Genomic DNA, 20,137 nt, shown 5'->3' on the forward strand with positions numbered 1-20,137 from the left:
GCCCCCCCTGTCCTCCCCCCCTCTCCCCACCAGTGGGTCTCCTCCAGCCCCCTCCCAGCTCCTGCAGCTGCGGGATGATGTTCCCAGGGAGGGGGGAGGCAGCTGCCACCACGGTTTGGGCTCTCAGCCCCCATCCATCACCCTGCCACGGCAGCGAGGGCTCGGGCAGGGGGGGTCTGGGGGGGGACACACACACAGGAGCTGCTGGGGTCCCACAGGCTGGTATCACCCACCCCAGGACATCCCTGTGGTGCCACCCATGCCCAGCTTGGGGGGGTCGGGGCTTTGCTGCCCCCAACACCCACCCACTGCCCAAGCTTGGCCCACACAGGGGAGGTTTGGGGGGGGTGGTGTGGGGAAGCAGAGGGGGGGGGTTAGTTTTTTTGGGGGATGGGTGGGCAGAGGGGGGTGCCTGAGCAGGGGCAGGGGGGGCTGGTTGTTTTGGGGGGTGGGTTGGTTGTTTTGGGGGGTGGGTGTGCCAAGGCCAAGGCGGGGGGGTTGTTTATTTTCGGGGGTGGGTGGGCAGAGGCGGGGGGGGGTGTTGGTTGTTTTGGGGGGTGGGTGGGCAGAAGCCAAGGGGGGGGTTGGTTGTTTTGGGGGTGGGTGGGCAGAAGCCAAGGGGGGGGTTGTTTGTTTTGGGGGGCGGGTGTGCAGAGGCGGGGGGGGTTGGTTATTTTGGGGGGTGGGTGTGCAGAGGCGGGGGGGGGGTTGGTTGTTTTGGGGGGTGGGCAGAGGCCAAGGGGGGGTTGGTTGTTTTGGGGGGTGGGTGGGCAAAAGCCAAGGGGGGGGTTGTTTGTTTTGGGGGGTGGGTGTGCAGAGGCGGGGGGGGGGGGTTGGTTGTTTTGGGGGGTGGGCAGAAGCCAAGGGGGGGGTTGTTTGTTTTGGGGGGCGGGTGTGCAGAGGCGGGGGGGGGTTGGTTGTTTTGGGGGGTGGGTGTGCAGAGGCGGGGGGGGGTGTTGGTTGTTTTGGGGGTGGGTGGGCAGAGCGGGGTGCCCAGGCAGAGGCGGGGGGGGGGTGGAGAGGGACGGTTGCGGGGGGGGTGGGGGGGTAAGTGCACCATTCCCAGGCAGCTGCGTGGGAGCAGAACACGATGACACCATCACTCCCATCCTGCTGCTCTGCTCCCCGGGCCCCCCCCCACTCCTTAACGCCCCCCAGCCCGCACTGCCGGGGGGGCACAGCATCCCAGGGGGGGTGAGGAGCATCCCTGCTCCGGGCTGACACCTCCCCTCAAATCCAGGGTGGTGCTGGGGGGTCAATCCCCGGCATCCCCCTCCCCAGGAGCTCAGAGCTGATGCTTCCATGAGGTTTGGGGGGTTCTCCCCCCCCCTCCTCCTCCTTCCCAGCCCCTTTAATTACCCCCCCAGCCGCTCTCAGCCCCCGGCAGCCTCGGGATCTGTTTGTTTTGGGAGCGTGCGGAGGCAGTTTGGAAACACAGCCCCTGTTTAGCTGTGTTTTGCCTCAAAACGAAGGGGAAAATCTGTCGCCGGCGGCTCCTCTCCCTGCGCCATATGTCGGCAGCGCTGCCAGAGCCCGGGAACCCCCCCCGAGCCTCGGCACGGGGTGGGGGGGGTTCCACAGCCCCTGGCTGGGGACCAGGCATCCCCCCCCCCCACCCCCCCCCCCCACCCCCGGGGTCGCTCCATCACTGCCCCTGGGTGGGCAGGGGGGGGTTGGGAGGCTGAGGAGTGGGGATAAGGGCAGGGAGGGGTCAGTCCATCCCGGGCAGGATGGATCCATCATGGGATAAAGGACTGAAACCCCCCGGCCAGAGCTTAAATCACCCCCCCACACACCCCCCCTCCTCCTTCCAGACCCCACTTTACCCAGGATCTGGCCCCCTTCTCCCCCCATCGTGGCACAGCAGGGGCTGGGGGAGCGGGGGGTTGGCTCAGCTCCCCATGAGATGTTCTCCCCTGTAGCTGAGGGGGGTCAGTCCTCACCCCCCGCTGCACCCTGGGGTCCCACCCAGGGCAGAAGGTGCTCCAGGAACTCTCCAACCCGAGTCCTTTCCCAGGCGCTTCTGCTCTTCCCCGGTGTGGGGCACTGCTGTGGCTGTGTCCGTGTGTCCGTGTGTCCGTGTGTCCGTGTGTCCATGTGTCCCTGTGTCTGTGTGTCCGTGTGTCCGTGTGTCCCTGTGTCTGTGTGTCCGTGTGTCCCTGTGTCCGTGTGTCCCTGTGTCCATGTGTCCGTGTGTCCATGTGTCCGTGTGTCCCTGTGTCCCTGTGTCCGTGTGTCCGTGTGTCCCTGTGTCCCTGTGTCCGTGTGTCCCTGTGTCCGTGTGTCCCTGTGTCCGTGTGTCCGTGTGTCCCTGTGTCCGTGTGTCCCTGTGTCCGTGTGTCCCTGTGTCCATGTGTCCGTGTGTCCCTGTGTCCGTGTGTCCGTGTGTCCCTGTGTCCGTGTGTCCCTGTGTCTCTGTGTCTGTGTGTCCATGTGTCTGTGTGTCCATGTGTCCGTGTGTCCGTGTCCATCTCTGTCCTTCTTCATGTGTGTCCATGTCCCTGTATCCTTGTGTCCATGGCCATATGTTGATATCCATGTGCCCATGTCCATGTGTCCATGTCCATGTGTCCATGTCCCTGTGTCCATGTCCCTGTGTCCCTGTGTCCATCTGTGTCCATATGTGTGTCCTTCTCCATGTATCCTTGTGTCCCTGTGTGTCCATGTCCATATGTTAATATCCATGTGTCCGTGTCCATATGTCCATGTTTGTGTCTGTGTGTCCATGTGTGTTCATGTGTGTCCATGTCCCTGTATCCTTGTGTCCATGTGTGTCCATGTCCATATGTCGATATCCATGTGTCCGTGTCCATATGTCCATGTCTGTGTCTGTGTGTCCATGTCTGTGTGTCCTTGTGTCCGTGTCCATCTGTGTTCATCTGTGTCCACGTGTGTCCATGTCCCTGTATCCTTGTGTCCATATGTGTGTCCCCAGGCATCCATATCCATGTGTCCATGTCCCTATGTCTGTGTGTCCATGTGTCCATGTTTGTGTGTCTGTGTCCCTGTGTCCATGTGTGTGTCCATCTGTGTGTCCATGTGTCTTTGTGTCCATGTGTGTGTCAATATCCCCATGTCCATGTCCCTGTCCGTGTGTCCATGTGTCCGTGTCTGTGTGTCCGTGTCTGTGTCCCTGTGTCCCTCTGTGTCCATGTGTGTCCCTGTATCCTCGTGTCCATATGTGTGTCCATGTATCTTTGTGTCCTTGTGTGTGCCAATATCCCCGTGTCCATGTGTCCATGTCCCTGTCCGTGTGTCCCTGTGTGTCCGTGTGTCCCTGTCTGTGTCCCTGTCCGTGTGTCCCTGTCCATGTCCCTGTCCATGTGTCCCTGTCCCTGTCCATGTCCCTTTCCCAGCACCCCTGGACCCCCGAGTTGGCCGCTGACCCCCGCGGGGGAAGGAACCAGCCCCAGCTCACACAGCCCCGCACCAGCCCCTGCTCGTCCCGACCCCCTTTGGGGTGAATCTGGGGGGGGAACAACCCACCCGGGGGCAGAAATCCCGCCCCCAGCTCCGGACACCAGCGGAGCCCAGCGGGGGGGGGGACACACACGACGCTTCCTGGGCAGGGGGGGGGACAGACCCACCCACCCCCCCGGGCCAGGCCTGAACCGGGCTGGGACCCGACCCGCAGCCCCCTGGGAGGGGAGGGCTGGGCCCAGGCCCAGTGCTTCCCAGTGCTCCCCAGTGCTTCCCGACTCTCCCCAGTTCTTCCCAGCTATTCCCAACCGCTTCCCAGCTCTTCCCAGTTCTCCCCAGCGCCACCCCCAGTGCATCCCAGTACATCCCAGCTCCCCTCAGCGCTCTCCAGTCCATCCCAGTTCATCCCAGCTCTCCCCAGCCCTCCCCAGTACATCCCACTTCATCCCCCACAGCCCTCCCCAGTCCATTCCAGCGCCCCCAGTACACCCCAGCACTCCCCAGTCCATCCCAGCGCTCCCCAGTACCTCCCAGCTCCCCCAGCCCTCCCCAGTCCATCCCAGCGCTCCCCAGTACCTCCCAGCTCCCCCAGCCCTCCCCAGTCCATTCCAGCGCCCCCCAGTACACCCCAGCGCTCCCCAGTCCATCCCAGCGCTCCCCAGCACCTCCCAGCTCCCCCCAGCCCTCCCCAGTACCTCCCAGCCCTCCCCAGTACAACCCAGCGCCCGCCAGAACATCCCAGTACCTCCCAGTACACCCCAGCACTCCCTAGCCCTCCCTAGCCCTCCCCAGTACATCCCAGTCCATCCCAGCGCTCCCCAACACCCCCCAGTTCCCCCCCACGTGTGCAGCCCACAACCTCCCCCACGCCACCGCGCATGCGCACAGCCACCCCCCCGGCCCTCCACGGCGCGCCGGCGCGGGCCGTACCACTCCGCGGCGAGGGGGGGGAGACGGGTAGGGAAACTCATCTTTCCTCCCACATCCCGAGCGGACCTGAGAGTCCCGCCCGTGCCCGGTGCTCGCCTCACCGCCGGGGACTCTCCTTTCGCCGCCTTTAGGGCCTCTCGGCGGCGGCGGAGCGGAGGGGTGAAGGAGTGGTACGCGCCGCTCCCCGCGGGGCTGGCTGTGGGCGCGGCCAAGGCAGCCGCCTCTTCCTCTCCGCCCGGCCGGCGCCATGAGGTGAGGGGGCTGCGCTCTGCTGGGCCGCGGCGCTGCTGGAGGGGGTTGGGGGGCTTGGCCGGCGGGAAGGGTCCTTATGTTGGGGTTCTCTATGCTGGGGAGGGCTCCGTGATGGGGGTTACCCGGGGTTGGGGAGGCCCCCGGGTGTTGTGAGGCGGCTGCGGCCTCCTCAGGCCTCGGGGGGAAATGGCGGCCGGGGCCTACGCTGAGGGGAGCCTGCGGGGTGATGGGGGGGGGAGGGCTTGGGAGTGGGGCTGGGGCCTCCGAGCTGGGCCGGGGCCTCCGAGCGGGGCTGCAGCCCCGCTCGGAGGCCCCGGCCCAGCTCGGAGGCCCCGCTGCCTTTGGCAGCACCCCCCAGCCCCTTGGTAACCGCCCCTCCTGCATCCCCATCGTGCCGTTCCGCCCCCCCGGGGAGGAGGATGAGGAGAAGGAGCCTTCCCCACACTCCCTGCGGGCAGTTCCCCCCCCCCGCCCCGGCTGCGAAGTATCCCAGCCGCGGGAAGGAGCGTGGCGTTGAGTTCTCTGCCTGGTTCCCCGCAGTATGCTGCGGCTGCAGAAGCGGCTGGCCTCCAGCGTGCTGCGCTGTGGCAAGAAGAAGGTCTGGCTGGATCCCAACGAGACCAACGAGATCGCCAATGCCAACTCCCGTGAGTCATGGGCTCGTGGCTGTGTTGCCCCGTTGAGGGGGGGAGGAGGGGGGCTTAGAGAATCACAAGGTTGCAGGGCTCAGAAGGGACTTCTAGAGATCATTGTGTCCAACCCCTCCTGCCAAAGCAGCTTCCCTAGGGCAAGTCACCATCCAGGCAGGTCTTGAATATATCCAGAGGAGACTCCCCAACCCCCTCAGACAGCCTTAGGTGGTGCCTGAGCAACTGCTTTGTGCCTCAGAGCAGCACTGGGGCCATCAGCAGAGTCTTGAGAGCTCCCCAGTGTGCTGGCAAGATGGTGAGGCCTTGGTAGAAGGTCTGAGAGACCCAGAGGAAGGGGAGGGGAGAGGAGCAGCTCTGGCAGCGAAGGGGGATTTGGGGGAAGGTCTGGCTGGTCCTTCATGTCACGTCCTTCTCATCCAGACAGGGTGGGGACCAGCGCATCCCCTCACTGTGTGTACAACCCTGACACTGTTTCTTTTCCCCCAGGTCAGCAGATCAGGAAGCTGATCAAGGACGGTCTGATCATCCGCAAGCCCGTGACCGTCCACTCCCGCGCCCGATGCCGCAAGAACACCCTGGCCCGCCGGAAGGGCCGGCACATGGGCATCGGTGAGCAGGGCCCAGAAACCCAGAGCCTGGGTTTCCTCTGGGGCAAGAGGAGGCCCAACCACTCACCAAAGGCCTCTTGTTGAACTTGGGCTGAGCACTGACACCCAATTCTTGCCGTTTCCCCCCACCCCTTTCCAGGTAAGAGGAAGGGTACAGCCAACGCCCGGATGCCCGAGAAGGTCACCTGGATGAGGCGGATGCGAATCCTGAGGCGGCTGCTCCGCAGATACCGCGAGTCCAAGAAGATCGACCGCCACATGTAAGTGTGCTGAGCCCTGCCCAGCGCCAGGCAGCCTGGCCACAGGCTTTGACACCGGCTCCTCGGGGTGTGGAGCAGCTCCTGGGCCTGTGGGTTGAGGGAAACACCATCCAGCCTGGGAATCACAGCGCTGGAGAGCTGCTGTGGAGTCAGCGGGGTGGCTCTCAGGGGGGAGGGCAGAGCTGGGAAGGGGATGTGTGGTTGGTGGTTTGGTCTTGCTTTGCTCAGCCTGGTTTATGGCCTGTTGGTTGTGCTTGGGTAGGTACCACAGCCTGTACCTGAAGGTCAAGGGGAACGTGTTCAAGAACAAGCGGATCCTCATGGAGCACATCCACAAGCTGAAGGCAGACAAAGCCCGCAAGAAGCTCCTGGCGTAAGTGCTCCGGCCTCCCCGGCTCCACAGCTCGTTTGCTGTTTAATGAGGAATCACCAGGGGCTGCTGCCTGGCGGCTTGAACTGGAGCCCCAGGGAGGGACTGGGCTGGGACCGGGCTGGGGCAGCTGGAGGCAGAGAGACCCGGAGCCTGGCTGGGCTCTGGGGGCTGTGTGGGGCTGTGTGTCAGCTGCTTGGCTGGCTGTGAACAGGCAGAGCTGCGGTGGTAGGTGGCTGACACCGGGTGGGGGGCGGTGAGGAGCCCCCCAAGGTTTCAGAAAGCTGGGGTCTTGACTCTGTGTGACACCAGCCAGGAGCTGGGTAGAGCAGCAGAGCCCAGTGTCCCCCCTCCAGGCCAGGGTTACACACTAAAACCACCCCCCTCCTCCTCCTGGGGAAGGGGGAGGGGGCTTCAGCAGCTGTGTGAGCGCCCCAGGACCCCCCAGAGGGGTGGGAGAGCCCCTTTTGTGAGTCTCTTTGGGCCAAACCCTCCCCACTCACCCCCCTTCCATGTCCTGCAGTGACCAGGCTGAAGCTCGCAGGTCCAAGACCAAGGAGGCCCGGAAGCGGCGCGAGGAGCGGCTCCAGGCCAAGAAGGAGGAGATCATCAAGACCCTCTCCAAGGAGGAGGAGACCAAGAAGTGATCCCCAATTTTGGGGGTCCAGAGTGCTCCCCAGCCCTCAGCCTTCAATAAAACCCCTGCCCAGACTCCTCTTGCTCTTGGTGGGCTTTGTTCTGTGGAGGGGCGGGCTGGGAAGAGCTGCTGGCTGTCTGTCTGTCTGTCCTGCTGCTGTGGGACTCCAGAGGGGTGGTGGGAAGGTCCCTGCTGCCCTGGGGCTGGCAGCTCCCCAGGGCTGTGCCCCCCGCCCCCCAGTCATGATGGGAGGGGGCCAAACATGTCCCCTGCCCCGTGGTGATGGGGGGTGCAGCTCCCAACCCCTCAGGGCCTGAAGGCTGGTGGGTTTCTGGCTCTGGGGGTCCCTGAGGGGGGCTGGAGGCTGCTGTGGGGGGGAACACACTGCAGCCCCCCAACCACTGGGCTCAGGGGGTTGTTTTGGGGGTCCCCACCCTCCTGCTGGCACCAGTGGGGTGTGGGGGTGGGTGCCCCTGCCCTTGACACACACCGTGCCCACGCACCATCCTGCTGTGTCACACTGTGCCCCCCCCCCCAATCCCCCCCTCCCCGTGCCCCCCCTGCCCTCAGCCCAGCCCCGCAGCTGGTGACTCACCGCAGCCTGACTCACGCGGCCAGAGCGGCTCCGCGGGGGTGGGATGGGTACCCGGGGGGGGGGGCTGGGAGGGGGGTGGCTCTGCGCCCCTCTGCCTGGCCAGGACCCTCCGGTGGGGGCGCAGAAAAACGACCCGGGGGGCACCGATGCAGCAGCGATTTAATTCCAGATCCGGGGCTGGAGCACCCGGGGCGGGGGGGTTATTGCTGGGGCAAGCGGCCCCCCCGCTGGCAGGGGGCTGGGGGGGGTGGGGGGGAGCTGGGGGTGGCCGGGCGGGGGTCTGTCCGTGCCAGGGCCACCCCTGTGCCCCCCCCCTGCCCCGCACAGCCAGCCCAGCCCGAGGGATGGGGGGTGCATGGTGGGGAGGGGGGGGAAGGGGAGGGGGCGAGGGCCACCCGGGTGGAGCTTCCTGAGGTGGGGTGAGCCGGGGGAGGGGGGAGGCGATGGCGGGATGGGGACGTGGAGGTGGGGTTGGGGGGTGGGGGGGCTGCTGGATGCTGCCCCTCAGATCTCGGTCAGCGCCTCGGCAGGGACCAGCCCCCTCTTCTTCCCGCTGGTCACACGGACGAGGCCCTGGGTCCTGCCCACGCCCACGCAGATCTGGGACGGACAGACAGGCAGAGGGAGGGAGGGAGGGATGGATGGATGGATGGATGGATGGATGGATGGATGGATGGATGGATGGATGGATGGAGGGATGGAGGGATGGAGGGAGGGATGGACGGAGGGAGGGAGGGAGGGAGGGAGGGAGGGAGGGAGGGAAGGAGGGAGGGATGGAGGGAGGGATGGGAAAAACGGACAGACGGATGGACAGACAGACAGACAGACACGGCCCTGGCATCACCGCGCTGACAGCCCCGGGCAGCGGGGTGCCGGCAGGTTTCCCCGCCCCCGGCCCCCTCCCGTACCTGGTTCTCCCTGAGGCTGAGGCGGCCCCGGTCCCGGTCCCCGGGCACGGCCCGGCGGCTCCTCCAGACGCTCTCCCCGGGCCGGACGCGCTGCACGAAGTTGGCCGGGAAGAAGCCCAGCCGGTCGCCCACCTTCCCCTGCGGCGCAGCCAGGGGGCGGCTGAGACCCCCCGCACTCGCCACACCAGTGGATGCCCCCGGCAGCCCCCCCGGCCCCCCCTGACCTTCCACCAGTCCTCGTTGGAGTCGTCCACCAGCGTCACCCTGTCCCCGGGCCTGGCGGGGGGAGACACGGGGCAGTGGGGGGGGGGGGGGGAGGGGGGGAGGGGTGTCCCCCACACTCTGCTGCCCCCCCCGTGACACCCCCCAGCCCCCTCCCCACTCACTGCAGCGCCAGGTCCTGGTGCTCCTGGGGCACGAACTTGTAGAGAGCCACGTAGGAGAACATGGGCGCTGGGCCCCGGGCAGCCTGCGGACACGGCAGCGCTGCCCCGCGGCCCGGACAGACCCACAGACAGACCCACAGCCCTGCCCCACAGCCTGGACAGCCCCACGGCCTGGACAGACCCACGGCCTGGACAGACCCACGGCCCGGACAGACACACGGCCCGGACAGACACACGGCCCTGCCCCATGGCCTGGACAGACCCATGGCCCGGAGAGACCCACAGCCCTGCCCCATGGCCTGGACAGACTCACAGCCTGGACAGACCCACAGCCCTGGACAGACCCACAGCCCTGCCCCATGGCCTGGACAGACCCATGGCCTGGACAGACCCACAGCCCTGGACAGACCCACAGCCCTGCCCCACGGCCTGGACAGACCCACAGCCCTGGACAGACCCATGGCCTGGACAGACCCACAGCCCTGGACAGACCCCCAGCCCTGCCCCACAACCTGGACAGACCCACAGCCCTGGACAGACCCACGGCCCGGACAGACCCACAACAGCCCTGCCCCACTGCCACACACACACACACACAGACCCCCCAACCTCCAGCCCTGCCCGCCAGCCCCCAGCCTGGCCCCCAGCCCATGCCCTGCCCCCCATCCCCTCCTTCTGCCCACAGCCCCCTCCAGCCCCCCCCATCCCTCTGCCCCACGGCACCGCTGTATCACCTGAGCCCCCCCCAGTCCTGCCATCCCTGTCCCTCCCAGAAACCCCCCTACCTGCTGCCCGGGGCTCTTCTCCTCCACACTGTCCCTCTCAGCTGGGGTGACAGCTGCCAAGACAGACAGACAGACAGACAAGGGACAGTCATCCCTGGCCCCCCCACACACACCCCTCATGCCACCCCCTTACCCTCACTTGGGCTCTCCATGCTGCTCTGGGTGTCCTCACTCTCCTTCTCACCCTACAACAGAGGGAGGGCTTGGGGAAGGGGGGGGTCCCGACTCCCCCCACCAGTGCACCCCACTCCTCCCAGTCCCGGGGGGTTACCTGGGTGCTGGGGGGCAGCTCCGTGGGGCTGGTGCCGTGTGCCAGGGAGGTGCCGAACCGCAGCGCCTCGTACACGGGGTCCACCCTCACCCCCGGCTCTGGATGGGGTGGGGGGAGACACGGGGGGGGGAGTCAGGCCCCCCCCCCACAGCCCAACTTGAGAGGGTGCACCCCATGGCACGTGCAGCCTGGGAGCGGGGGGGGTGGGGGGCGAGGGGCTTACCTTGGGGGGCTGAGCCCTGCGTGGAGCCCCCCGGCTCTGGGAGCAGCAGGGGAGAGCTCAGATTGCGGCAGAAAGAGCTGGTCTGGGGCGGGGGGGAGAACAAGGGGGTAGGAAATGGGGTCCCCAGCTCTGCCACGCCCCCCCCTCCTCCCCCCAGGGGTGCTGGGGGGGGGGAGGTGCTGGGTCCAAGCCTGCCCCTGTGTGCACAGGGGTGATGCTCACACAGGGGTGCACCACACACCCCGCTGCCTGCAGCCCCCCCGGGTCAGGGCTGAGAAGGGGGGGGGGATGCTCTTGGGGGGGGGGGGGGGGGGGGGCTGGCAGGGCTGTGTGTGCCCCCCCACCCCCAGCACGTACCGTCCTCCCGGGGCACTGCTGGTGTGAGATCCCCTCGGAGCACCAGAGATGCACCCCCGCCTTGCACGCCTTGCACCGCAGGCCCTGCCGCGAGTTCCCTGCAGGCAGCGGGGGGGTGTGGGGGGGTCACGGTCAGGGGTAGGAGCTGCCCAACCCCCCCCACCCCCTCAATCCATCCCCCGCCCCCCCACAACCCCCCCCCCCAGCACCCACCCGCGATGAGCTGCCGGCACAGCTCGCAGGGACAATGCTTCTTGAAGACGTACTGCTGGAAGCCGTGGGGACGGGGGGGGGACGGGGGGGGCCCGGGGCCCTGTACCCCCCCGCCCGGCCGCGGGAACAGGCTCTCCACGCTCTTGCTCCGCAGCAGCGTCCGGAGGGACAGAGAGCGCTTCAGCCGCTGCATCTGCCGGAGGGACCCCCAGGGATGGCAGGGACCCTCCCCCGGGATGAGAGGGACCCCCCCCCCGGGATGACAGGGACCCCCCCACCCCGGGATGGCAGGGACCCCGTGAGGGACCCCTCAAAGGGTAGCAGCGACCTTCCCCCGGTGTGCCAGGGACCCCTGCCCGCCAGGCAGGGACCCCCGGGATGATAGGGACCCCTCCCCCGGGATGGCAAGACCCCCCCCCGGGATAACTAGACCCCCCCCGGGATGGTAGGGACCCCCCCTGGGATAAGAAGACCCCCACCCCGGGATGGCAAGACCCCCCCCAGGATGGTAGGGACCCCCCCCGGGATAACTAGACCCCCCCCGGGATGGCAGGGACCCCCCCCGGGATAACTAGACCCCCCCGGGATGGCAGGGACCCCTCCCCGGGAGGGCCCAGCCGCCCCCCCTCCCCCAGCTGCCACCCCTGTGCAGCATCCCGGCCGGGCTGGGGGGATCCGGGGGCAGCTGAACCCCCCCCAGCGACACCCCGAAGCGGCTGCGGGTGCCCGGGACAGGCTGCTCACTGACCCCCCCTCCCCGTACCCCCCCCCCCGGCCGTACCTTGCTGCCGGTGCCGGCGGGGGGCGGCTCGGGGGGCCCCGCCGGTTCGGTCTCCCCGGGCGGCTCCGTCATGCGCCCGACACGCCCCCCCCGCCCCCCCCCGTCCCTCTGTCGCGACAGCGCCGCGCTCGAGCTGCCGCCGGCCCCGCCCCGCCCGCGGGATGGGGGGATATGCAAATCCTCGGCTGCCCATTGGCTGTCGGTCCCCAGGGGGCGGGGCTTGGCACCCCCCCCATCATCAGCAGGCGTCCCTTTTGGGGGGGGGGGCTCTAAGTGGGGGGGACCCCACGCTGGGGGCAGCACCCAAAGCCCCCCCGGTGACACTTCGGGGGCAGCACCGACCCCACCTCACACCCCAACACCCCCCCAATATCCAGCCCCCCCATCGCCCCGTCACATCGCCCTCTGAGGGGGCCAGAACACATAGACCCCCCCCATCCGTACCCCAGGGTGGGGGGGCAGCACCCATGGACACCCCCCTTTGACACTCCATCACCCCCCTGACACCCAAGGGGAGGGGGCAGCACCCATATCCCCCCCCCATTATCACCCCATACGCCCCTATTGCCGCTGGGGAGGGGGCGGGGGGGGGGGGCAGAGCCCCACCCCAGCGAACCCCCTTTTCTCCCCACAGTGACCCGAATCCGGGCGGGATGAGCCCATTGCGATGCAGCGCCTGGCACAGGCCTTGGCTCCCGGCCCTGGCCAGGGCGCGGAGGGGGGGCACGGGGGGGGGGGGGACAGATGTCCTTGGCTGGGCTGGGACAAAGGGACAGGGCACGGCTGGGGGGAGGGACACGACACGCGGGGGGGGTGGGTCTGGCCTGCCGGTTCCCAAGCTGAACCCCCCCAAGGATCACCCCTGAGTGTGCCCCCTCCATGCCCCCCCCCTATTTTGTATTGACAACAAACTCAGGGGGAGGGACCCCCCCACCCCTCCCCCTATTTACTGTCAACTCCCTCCCCAAACTGGACCAAACTGGGCTTAACTGGGCTAACCCCGCCCTCACCACCCCTCCTTGTGCCTATAAAAGTGTGGGGGGACCAACCTGTCCCTTCCTGCTGCCACCCTGCGTGTGTCCCCCCCCCGCAGGACCCCCCCGCCATGCTCTTCTGGCACAGCCAACCCGACCACTACTGGTCCAGCCCTGGGGAGATGTACCCCATCCCCAGCGCTGGGATGCTCAGGTGCCCCCCCCTTTCCTCCCTCCCCGCCAAAAGCACCCCTGGCTTTTGGGGAAACTGAGGCACGGCTGAGCACCCACTCTCTGGGGGGGTGGGTGGGGGTGCGTGTGTGTTTCTCGCAGGGACCCCCCCGTGCTGCCCTACCTGAAGCAGGAGGACCCCCACGGCATCTCCAGCTCGCAGCCCCCCTGCTCGGCCTTCGAGTACGTGCTCTGCGCCCCCACATCCCCCGCCGTCCGGCACCACGAGGAGACCCTCACCTACCTCAACCAGGGTGAGCTGAGGGGGGCTGGGGGCACCCCGGGGCGGTGGGACACCCCCCGCCCCCCAACGCCCTGTCTGGGGGCTCAGCACCCCTGTCGTCCCCCCCCGCAGGGCAGTCCTATGAGATCCGCATGATGGGGAACCCCCGGGGGGACCCCGCTGGGGAGGGACGGAGGATGCTCAAGGTGAGGCGGGGGGAGAGAGGGGGCACCCCAAACCGGGGGGAGGTCAAGGCAAAGATCTGTCCCAGTTCAGCCCCAGCTCAGCCCAAACTCAGCCCCAGCCCAGCCCCAGTTCACCCCCAGTTCAGCCCCAGTTCACCCCCACGTCACCCTCAATTCAGCCCCAGTACAGTCCCAGTTCACCCCCAGTTCAGCCCCAACCCAGTCCCAGTTCACCCCCCCAGTTCAGCCCCAGCCCAGCCCGATCAGCCGGTCCCGGGCTCAGCCTGTCCCCGTCCCTGTCCTGTCCCATCCCTGTCCCTGTCCCATCCCTGTCCCATCCCTGTCCCTGTCCCTGTCCCTGTCCCTGTCCCTGTCCCTGTCCCATCCCTGTCCCATCCCTGTCCCGTCCCATCCCGTCCCTGTCCTGTCCCTGTCCCTGTCCCTGTCCCTGTCCCTGTCCCATCCCTGTCCCTGTTCCATCCCTGTCCCTGTCCCATCCCGGTCCCCATCCCTGCCCCTGTCCTTGTCCCTGTCCCGTCCCGTCCGGTCCGGTCCCGCAGAGCACCGTGCGGGTGACGTTCCACGACCGGCGGCTGCAGCACTCGGAGCAGCAGCAGCTGGACGGGTGGCGGTGGAGCCGCCCCGGCGACCGCATCCTCGACATCGGTGAGTGCCGGGGGGGGGGGCTGGGGGGGCTGGGGGGGGGACTCTGGGGGGGCTGCGCTCACCCCTCTCCCGCAGACATCCCGCTCTCCGTCGGCATCCTCGATCCCCAAATCCACCCCACGCTGCTCAACACGGTGGAATTCCTCTGGGAGCCATCGAGGCGGACATCCGTCTTCGTGCAGGTGGGGCCTGGCTGGGCACTGGGGGGCACTGGGAGGGGTACTGGGGGGACTGGGAGGGGTCACACGGCCGCCCCCGCTGTCCCCGGGCAGGTTCACTGCATCAGCACCGAGTTCACGCTGCGGAAGAACGGGGGGGAGAAAGGGGTCCCCTTCCGCATCCAGATCGACACCTTCGGGGTGGGGGGCAAGGGGGACCCCCCCGAGCACCTCCACTCCGCCAGCTGCCTCGTCAAGGTGTTCAAGGTATTGGGGTGGGGGGAGGGTGTACCAGTGACCCCAGCGTGACCAGAGCTGCCCCGTTACTGGGAAATCCTGCTCTGAGCGGGGGGGGGGGGGGTGGGTGGGTGCTGCTGCTGCACCCTGGAGGGGCTGGAGGCACAAGGGGGTGGGTGCACGGGGGGCTGAGCATCCCAAGGACCTGGGTGCAGGGAGCTCTGGGTCAGGCGGGGTCTGGGTCGGGGGGGTGGGGGGGTGGGGTCGGGGGGCTGTGGGGTCCCCACCGGCCGCTGCAGCCGCGGCCCCGGGGCCGCGCTCACGGCTCCCGGCGCAGCCCAAGGGAGCCGACAGGAAGCAGAAGACGGACCGGGAGAAGGTGGAGAAGCAGCCGGCACCGGAGCGGGAGAAATTCCAGCCGGGCTACGAGACCACCGTGCTGGCCGAGGTGCGACCCGGCCCCCCCCGAGGATCGGGGTCCCTCCCCCGGGACCCTGCACCCCCTGACCCCCTCCCTCCATCCTCAAGTGCGCCCCGTGGCCAGACGCGCTGGGTGCACCCCAACCCCCCCTGGGCACCCCGGGGCTGCCGCCTCCTCACCCCTTCAAGCTGCTGAGCCCTGAGAGGTAAGCGGGTCCCCCCCCGCAGGCCACCCACCCATCGCTGGGGTCCCCCCCCAGTTATCCCCATCCCTGCTCCCCACAGGGTCTGTGTGTCACCCACCTGCGCTGCCGAAAGCTCTGCGGAGGGTGCTGGCGAGGTGAGGGTGCCAACGGTCCAGCCTCGTGCACCCCCATAGCCCCCCCGCACCCCCCACCCCCCCCATCCCCCAGGAGCGGTTGGCTGGGCTGAGAACGCGCCCGCTCAGTTCATGCCCCGCTGCCCACAGGCGCTGAGCCCCTGCGCATCCCCCCTGGAGACGCAGCAGTGGCTGCACAAGCGCCGCTTCTCCGCGTACGCCCGCGTCTTCGCCAGCTTCACGGGTGAGGCTGCAGGCAGCACCGGGATGGGGAAAGAGGGGGGGGGGCTGAGAGCTGGCCCCCCCCGAGCTGTGACCCCCCCCTGAGCCACCCCCATCCGCAGGCGCCGACCTGCTGAAGCTCTCCCGCAGGGACCTGATCCAGATCTGCGGAGCCCCCGACGGCATCCGCCTCTGCAACGCGCTGGCGGGCAGGTGGGCTCGTGTGTCCCTCGGGGCCCCCTCAGTGCCACGTTCTGGGGAGCCCTGGGGACCCTCTGCGGTGCCTGACCCTGTGCGCCCCCCCCCCCCCCCTTTCCCATCCCCTCTCTGCCCCCGCAGGTGCCCACGGCCCCGGTTGACTCTCTACGTGTCGCAGGAGCTCGGAGGAGGTGCTGAGGGTGACAGATGTGCAGGTAGGTGGGGGGGGGGTGTGCACAGGGCAGTGTGGGGATGGGGGGGGGGGTCTGTGCCCATCACCCTGCCCCTGTCCTGCCCCAGGGCTGTACCAGGAGCTGCACCTGGAGGAGCTGACGGCAGCCGAGCTGACGGGGAAGCTGGCGGAGCTGCTGGGGCTGCCTGTGGGCCAGATCCTGCGGGTGTCCCGGCAGGGACCCTCCGGCATCCACATCCTCGTCAGCGACGCGGTAAAAGGGCCGACGGGGACACTCGGGTGGGGATGGGTCCCGCAGCCATCCCGGCCCCTCGCTGTGCCCAACCTGCTCCCAGCCCCTTGCCGCAGCAGGATGGGGGGGGCCGAGCTCTGGGATGGGACCTGCCCCCAGCCTGCGGCTCCACCCCCTCACCCTGCGTCTCCACAGATGATCAGGAACCTTCTGGACGAGACGAGCTTCGTGGTGGCCATCGGCAAAGGTAACGTGGTGCCAGGGGCTGCGGGCCGGGGCCGGTGGCCCCCGCTGAGCCGCGGCTCTGGGCAGCGCACGGCCCCGAGGGGTACCGGCTGGTGCTGCGGTAGGACCCGGCCCCGCATCACCCCTGCGATGGGACGAGCTGCGTGAGGATGGAGAGGAGCCCGAGCCTTTCACCATCCCCCAGAGCGCATCTTCCAGCCCCTCCCTGCATCCCTGCCAGGCTCACCCAGCCCCTCGTGTGCGGGGCAAGGGGCTGGGGTCTCGTCCTGGCCGTTGCCTCCTCTGCATCCCCTCCTCCCCGTGCTGATGGCAGCCGCGTCCCCACTCCCACCCCGTTGCCTTCGCCACATCCCTCATCCCTGGGGCATGTGCCGGGGTCTGGTGAGGGGTCCCAGGGTCCCACACCCACCTGGGCTGGGCAGGGGGCTGCCCCTCTTCCCATGGGACCCCGGCAGAGCTGCAGGTTTGGGTCAGGGCTCGCTGCACCCTTCCCCATTCCCCATCACTCAACACGGCAGCACAGAGACACCCATCCCAGCGATGGGACCTCAGTCTCGGTGCCCTCCGGAGCCGGTACCTGACCCAGCACCCAGGGCAGGCACAGGGAGCAGGAGCAGCATTCCCAAACACCGCCCGGCCTGGGGAGGGTTTTGGGGTGATTTCTGCTCAACAAAGGTATTCCTCTGGTAAGACACGGCTTGGAAAATGGTGTTTATTGGTATTTATAAATACAAACATAAGGAAGAGTCCATTTGAAGACGGATAATTGACTTAAAAGGACACTGTCAAGTAGTTTGAGCTACCTTAATGCTGTCACCCTGTTGGGAAACCAAAATAAAACCAAAAGTAACGCTTTGGGTTCTGTATTCTTGAGTTTTCCCTTGAAAACTCCACTCTCTGTTCCAAAGGAATCGGTCAGCCAACCACACCCTGGCTCACAAACCCGGTTCAGCTGTCCCCTGCCCCAGGATAAGCCAATGAGTGACCCTCCCACATCCAGGCAGGGAGCAGGAGCTGCCTGTGCCCATCCCCTTCTGTCACCCTGAACACCAGAGGAAGGAGCTCTGCCAACCCAGCATAGGAACACACTGATTTTTTTGGGGAGAGAGAGAGAATCCCCAGCACTCAAGAGGATTTGAATAAATAGGAGAGGTTGGAAGTGATGTCTGGGGAAGGCAGCGACAGCATCCTTTAACCACAGCACACGGCATTTCCTCCCACGCAGCCACAAGGCTTCCTTAAGTGTATATTGATGGGGAGGGGGGGGAGATTTTGGATGTGGGCAAAGGGGGGTTCCAGCTTTAGTGGGACTAAGAGACCCTGATCCAGCTGCCTGGAGGGATTCAGGCAGCACTAGGAGTGGTGGGGAAGTGACACGGCATCCTCAAAGCAAACCCAGGGTAGGGGAAAACAAGCCCACAGGACCCTAAAATCACCTGAAATAACCCTAAAATAACCGTGCCTTGTGCTGCACCCTGCTCTTCACCCACTGGGTTCCTTGGTCATCGCTTCCTTGGGTTCCTCAGTCATCACTTCCCCATCAGTGGGGTGAACCAACCACTCCTGTTCCCCCTCAGGGTGCGGGCAGCAGGAAGAGCTGGAATTACACCCACATCAGCTCATCCTCCATAAACCTGCTGGGGTTTGGACCAAGTTCTGCCCCATTAAACCCTCAGCATCCACCCCATCCGTTGGCATTTCATACTGGGGGCACTGGGAAAGGGCCAGCGTGGAGGGGATGGGAGCTGATGGAGCTGGCACCCTACGCTCCTCAGAAGTGGCTGGGCTGATCCTTGCCTGAAATCCCCCTGAAATCCCTCCAAACCCAGCTGCCACCAGCCAGGAAAGCCCAGAGCATGGAAACCCCCCGGCTTCAGTCCTCCTCCAGGACAAGACACTTACCTGTAGAAGATGGAAAAGTCTGGAAAAGCCACCCAGCACCTCAGCAGCGTGAGACAAGAACAGAGGGTGTTTGTTTTCCCTCCTCCCACTTCCCTTTGGGACTTTGCTCTTCCTCAGTGGCAGGAGGAAGAGGACAGGAGGAGCAGGGAACTCACAGCCACTGGAACAGGGACTAGAACTCCTTTTTTCCCCCCTATACCACGAGTTATGTTGTTGTCACAGGGGTAAAACCCAATTTTGGACACTCTATCATGGTTAAAAACAGCTCAGAGAGAGCCCAGCCTGTGGAGCAGCTCAGCTTTCGCTCCCACACCTCCCTAAAGGGTTGTTACAGGCTCAGGCTTCCATTGGTGAAAGTAATTATTATTATTATTACTTTAAATTTCAATTATTGGCTCATAACTTTTTGTTGGGTAAATCTCAAAAAGAGGAAAAAATAATAATAATCCCCCAACTGACCCCCAGAGTGGCTTAAAATCTGTAAAAAAAGGAAAAATAAAGCAGGAGGGTAAAACCTGAGCCCGATGTAGGGATCTCACACGGTGTCAGGAGGATGGAGGAAGCTGCTGAGCTGGACGCTGCGGCACATGGAGCACGGAGAGGAACCTTCAGGGGGTGCTCAGGGTGCTCAGGGAGCTCAGGGAGGGAAGCACACGTCCAGCCTGTCTCACCACAGCTGCTGCTTCGTTCCCTCACTGACAAACGGACACAAAACTTGGTGGGATTTGCAGGTTTCTCTTTGTTTTTGGTTGGTTTCTCTGCTGGATGCGGGGTTAAAGCACATTCCTCTCCTCTCCCCCTCTCCCCATCTCAAAAGGGTTTCCAAGGGTTTCAGTCACTGTTCCAACCTCAACAGCAGCAACGGTTGCTCCGGCTTCGCTCCAGGTTCCCAAAACAACCCCTCCCCTCCTCAGCCTCCTCCATGCCCAGGAGGAATGGTTCAGAATTACACGGATCCACCTACAGAAAGGAAGCCAAGGCGGCTCCAGCTCCCACAGCACGGAGTTCGTTGGGCTGCTGGAGCAACTGGGGCGCGTGTATGGATGTGTATGGGGGGCTACAGGGGCCCGGCGCCGCGGCCCTGGTCACTGGCCCTGGCAAATGACACTCTCCTTGGAGACACGGGTGTCCACTGTAACTCTACAAGTGTAATTAAATACTCAAGTCTGTTTTGGGGAGGATGACGACGGCTTCTGGTGTCATAGGATGATGCAACATCTGCAGAAGCGTTGTCTGCTGCCCCCCACCGACGGAGGGGGAGTCACGGGCGCGAAGTAGGCGTGGACTTTGATATTGGGTAAATGGGTCTGCAAAGACAAACACAAGGGGTGAAGGGATGGGGCAGCAGTGGCACGAGAGCAAGAGGGGGGTTGGAAGAAGCCTGGCTCACCCGTCCTCACATACAGGTCACAACTAGACTCAACCCCTTCCAGTTTACCAGCGTGATTTCCTCACCAGCTCTGGATTAACGAGGTCTTTCTGTTACCAGAGTTGCATGTGGCAAAGAGAAGGATGCTCTGGGCAACCTGTTCACTGGAATTTTGGGTGCTGCAGTGAACAGGGTGCTCAGAAAGGAGGGGGAGGTCCCATCCCTGGAGACATTCAAGGTCAGGGTGGATGGGGCTCTGAGCGACCTGCTCTAGTGGAGATGTCCCTGCTCACGGCAGGGTGGGACTAGATGGGCTCAGAAGGTCCCTTCCCACCCAACAGTCTGGGATTCTGTGGTTCTTTCCTCCCCATGAACCTGTGGTAGCTCCAGGGAACAGACCACCACCTTCCCCTACAGATGTGTGCTCTCTCTGCAAATAAACCCTTTTACAGAAGGGGAAACAGAGTCAGGAGGGCAGCCACAGGGACACAGAGCACCAGGTGCGAGCAGCGCTCTGTCCTGCTCATAAGGACACGCAGCCTCCCCTACTCCAGCCCGGCTTTTATCACTGGATTAGCTGGAGTTACCTATGTGGGAGGCATCAGCTACAACCTACACTTGGCATGGAATCCATGGAGAGAAAGAGCCATTTACACTCCTGCTGTGGCCCAACTCTGGGTCCCAGGTTCAGGACAGCGCTGTCACGTACCAGCACT

At 65.7% G+C, this 20,137-nt stretch overlaps 4 protein-coding genes across 4 annotated transcripts in view; 2 read left to right on the plus strand and 2 right to left on the minus strand.

Moving 5' to 3' along the window:
- The first annotated feature begins 4,554 nt into the window (after positions 1–4,554).
- RPL19 (ribosomal protein L19) lies at positions 4,555–7,201 on the plus strand. Its single transcript, XM_084275688.1, has 6 exons — positions 4,555–4,602; positions 5,143–5,249; positions 5,739–5,861; positions 6,000–6,120; positions 6,383–6,493; positions 7,014–7,201. Exons 1-6 carry the CDS (start codon positions 4,598–4,600, stop codon positions 7,135–7,137), a joined length of 591 nt encoding a protein of 196 aa, XP_084131814.1. The 5' UTR covers positions 4,555–4,597; the 3' UTR covers positions 7,138–7,201.
- Positions 7,202–8,226: 1,025 nt separating this feature from the next.
- STAC2 (SH3 and cysteine rich domain 2) lies at positions 8,227–11,718 on the minus strand (the record flags this gene model as incomplete). The annotated part of the gene is made up of 11 exons (XM_084275362.1): positions 8,227–8,322; positions 8,631–8,768; positions 8,855–8,906; positions 9,017–9,099; positions 9,802–9,854; positions 9,935–9,986; positions 10,073–10,170; positions 10,296–10,377; positions 10,653–10,750; positions 10,866–11,058; positions 11,647–11,718. The coding sequence occupies 11 exons, from the start codon at positions 11,716–11,718 to the stop codon at positions 8,227–8,229; spliced, it is 1,017 nt and encodes a 338-aa protein (XP_084131488.1).
- A 1,033-nt stretch (positions 11,719–12,751) lies between these two features.
- On the plus strand, positions 12,752–16,254 carry LOC311201312 (transcription factor CP2-like protein 1; the record flags this gene model as incomplete). The annotated part of the gene is made up of 15 exons (XM_084275680.1): positions 12,752–12,834; positions 12,954–13,105; positions 13,207–13,280; positions 13,820–13,925; positions 14,001–14,107; positions 14,198–14,350; positions 14,658–14,768; positions 14,849–14,946; positions 15,026–15,080; positions 15,210–15,303; positions 15,404–15,494; positions 15,621–15,694; positions 15,780–15,925; positions 16,100–16,151; positions 16,217–16,254. 15 exons carry the CDS (start codon positions 12,752–12,754, stop codon positions 16,252–16,254), a joined length of 1,434 nt encoding a protein of 477 aa, XP_084131806.1.
- A 2,126-nt stretch (positions 16,255–18,380) lies between these two features.
- The window catches only part of FBXL20 (F-box and leucine rich repeat protein 20), a gene marked incomplete at its 5' end in the record, with an annotated part of 36,691 nt that continues 34,934 nt past the window's right edge, over positions 18,381–20,137 (minus strand). The window contains one exon of the mRNA XM_084275363.1: positions 18,381–19,359. Coding sequence (XP_084131489.1) covers positions 19,252–19,359 — 108 coding nt within the window. The 3' untranslated portion in view covers positions 18,381–19,251. The remainder of the gene's footprint in view (positions 19,360–20,137) is intronic.

This window comes from Gallinula chloropus, assembly GCF_964237585.1.
Source record: "Gallinula chloropus genome assembly, chromosome: 26".
NCBI classification, from domain to species: Eukaryota; Metazoa; Chordata; class Aves; order Gruiformes; family Rallidae; genus Gallinula; species Gallinula chloropus.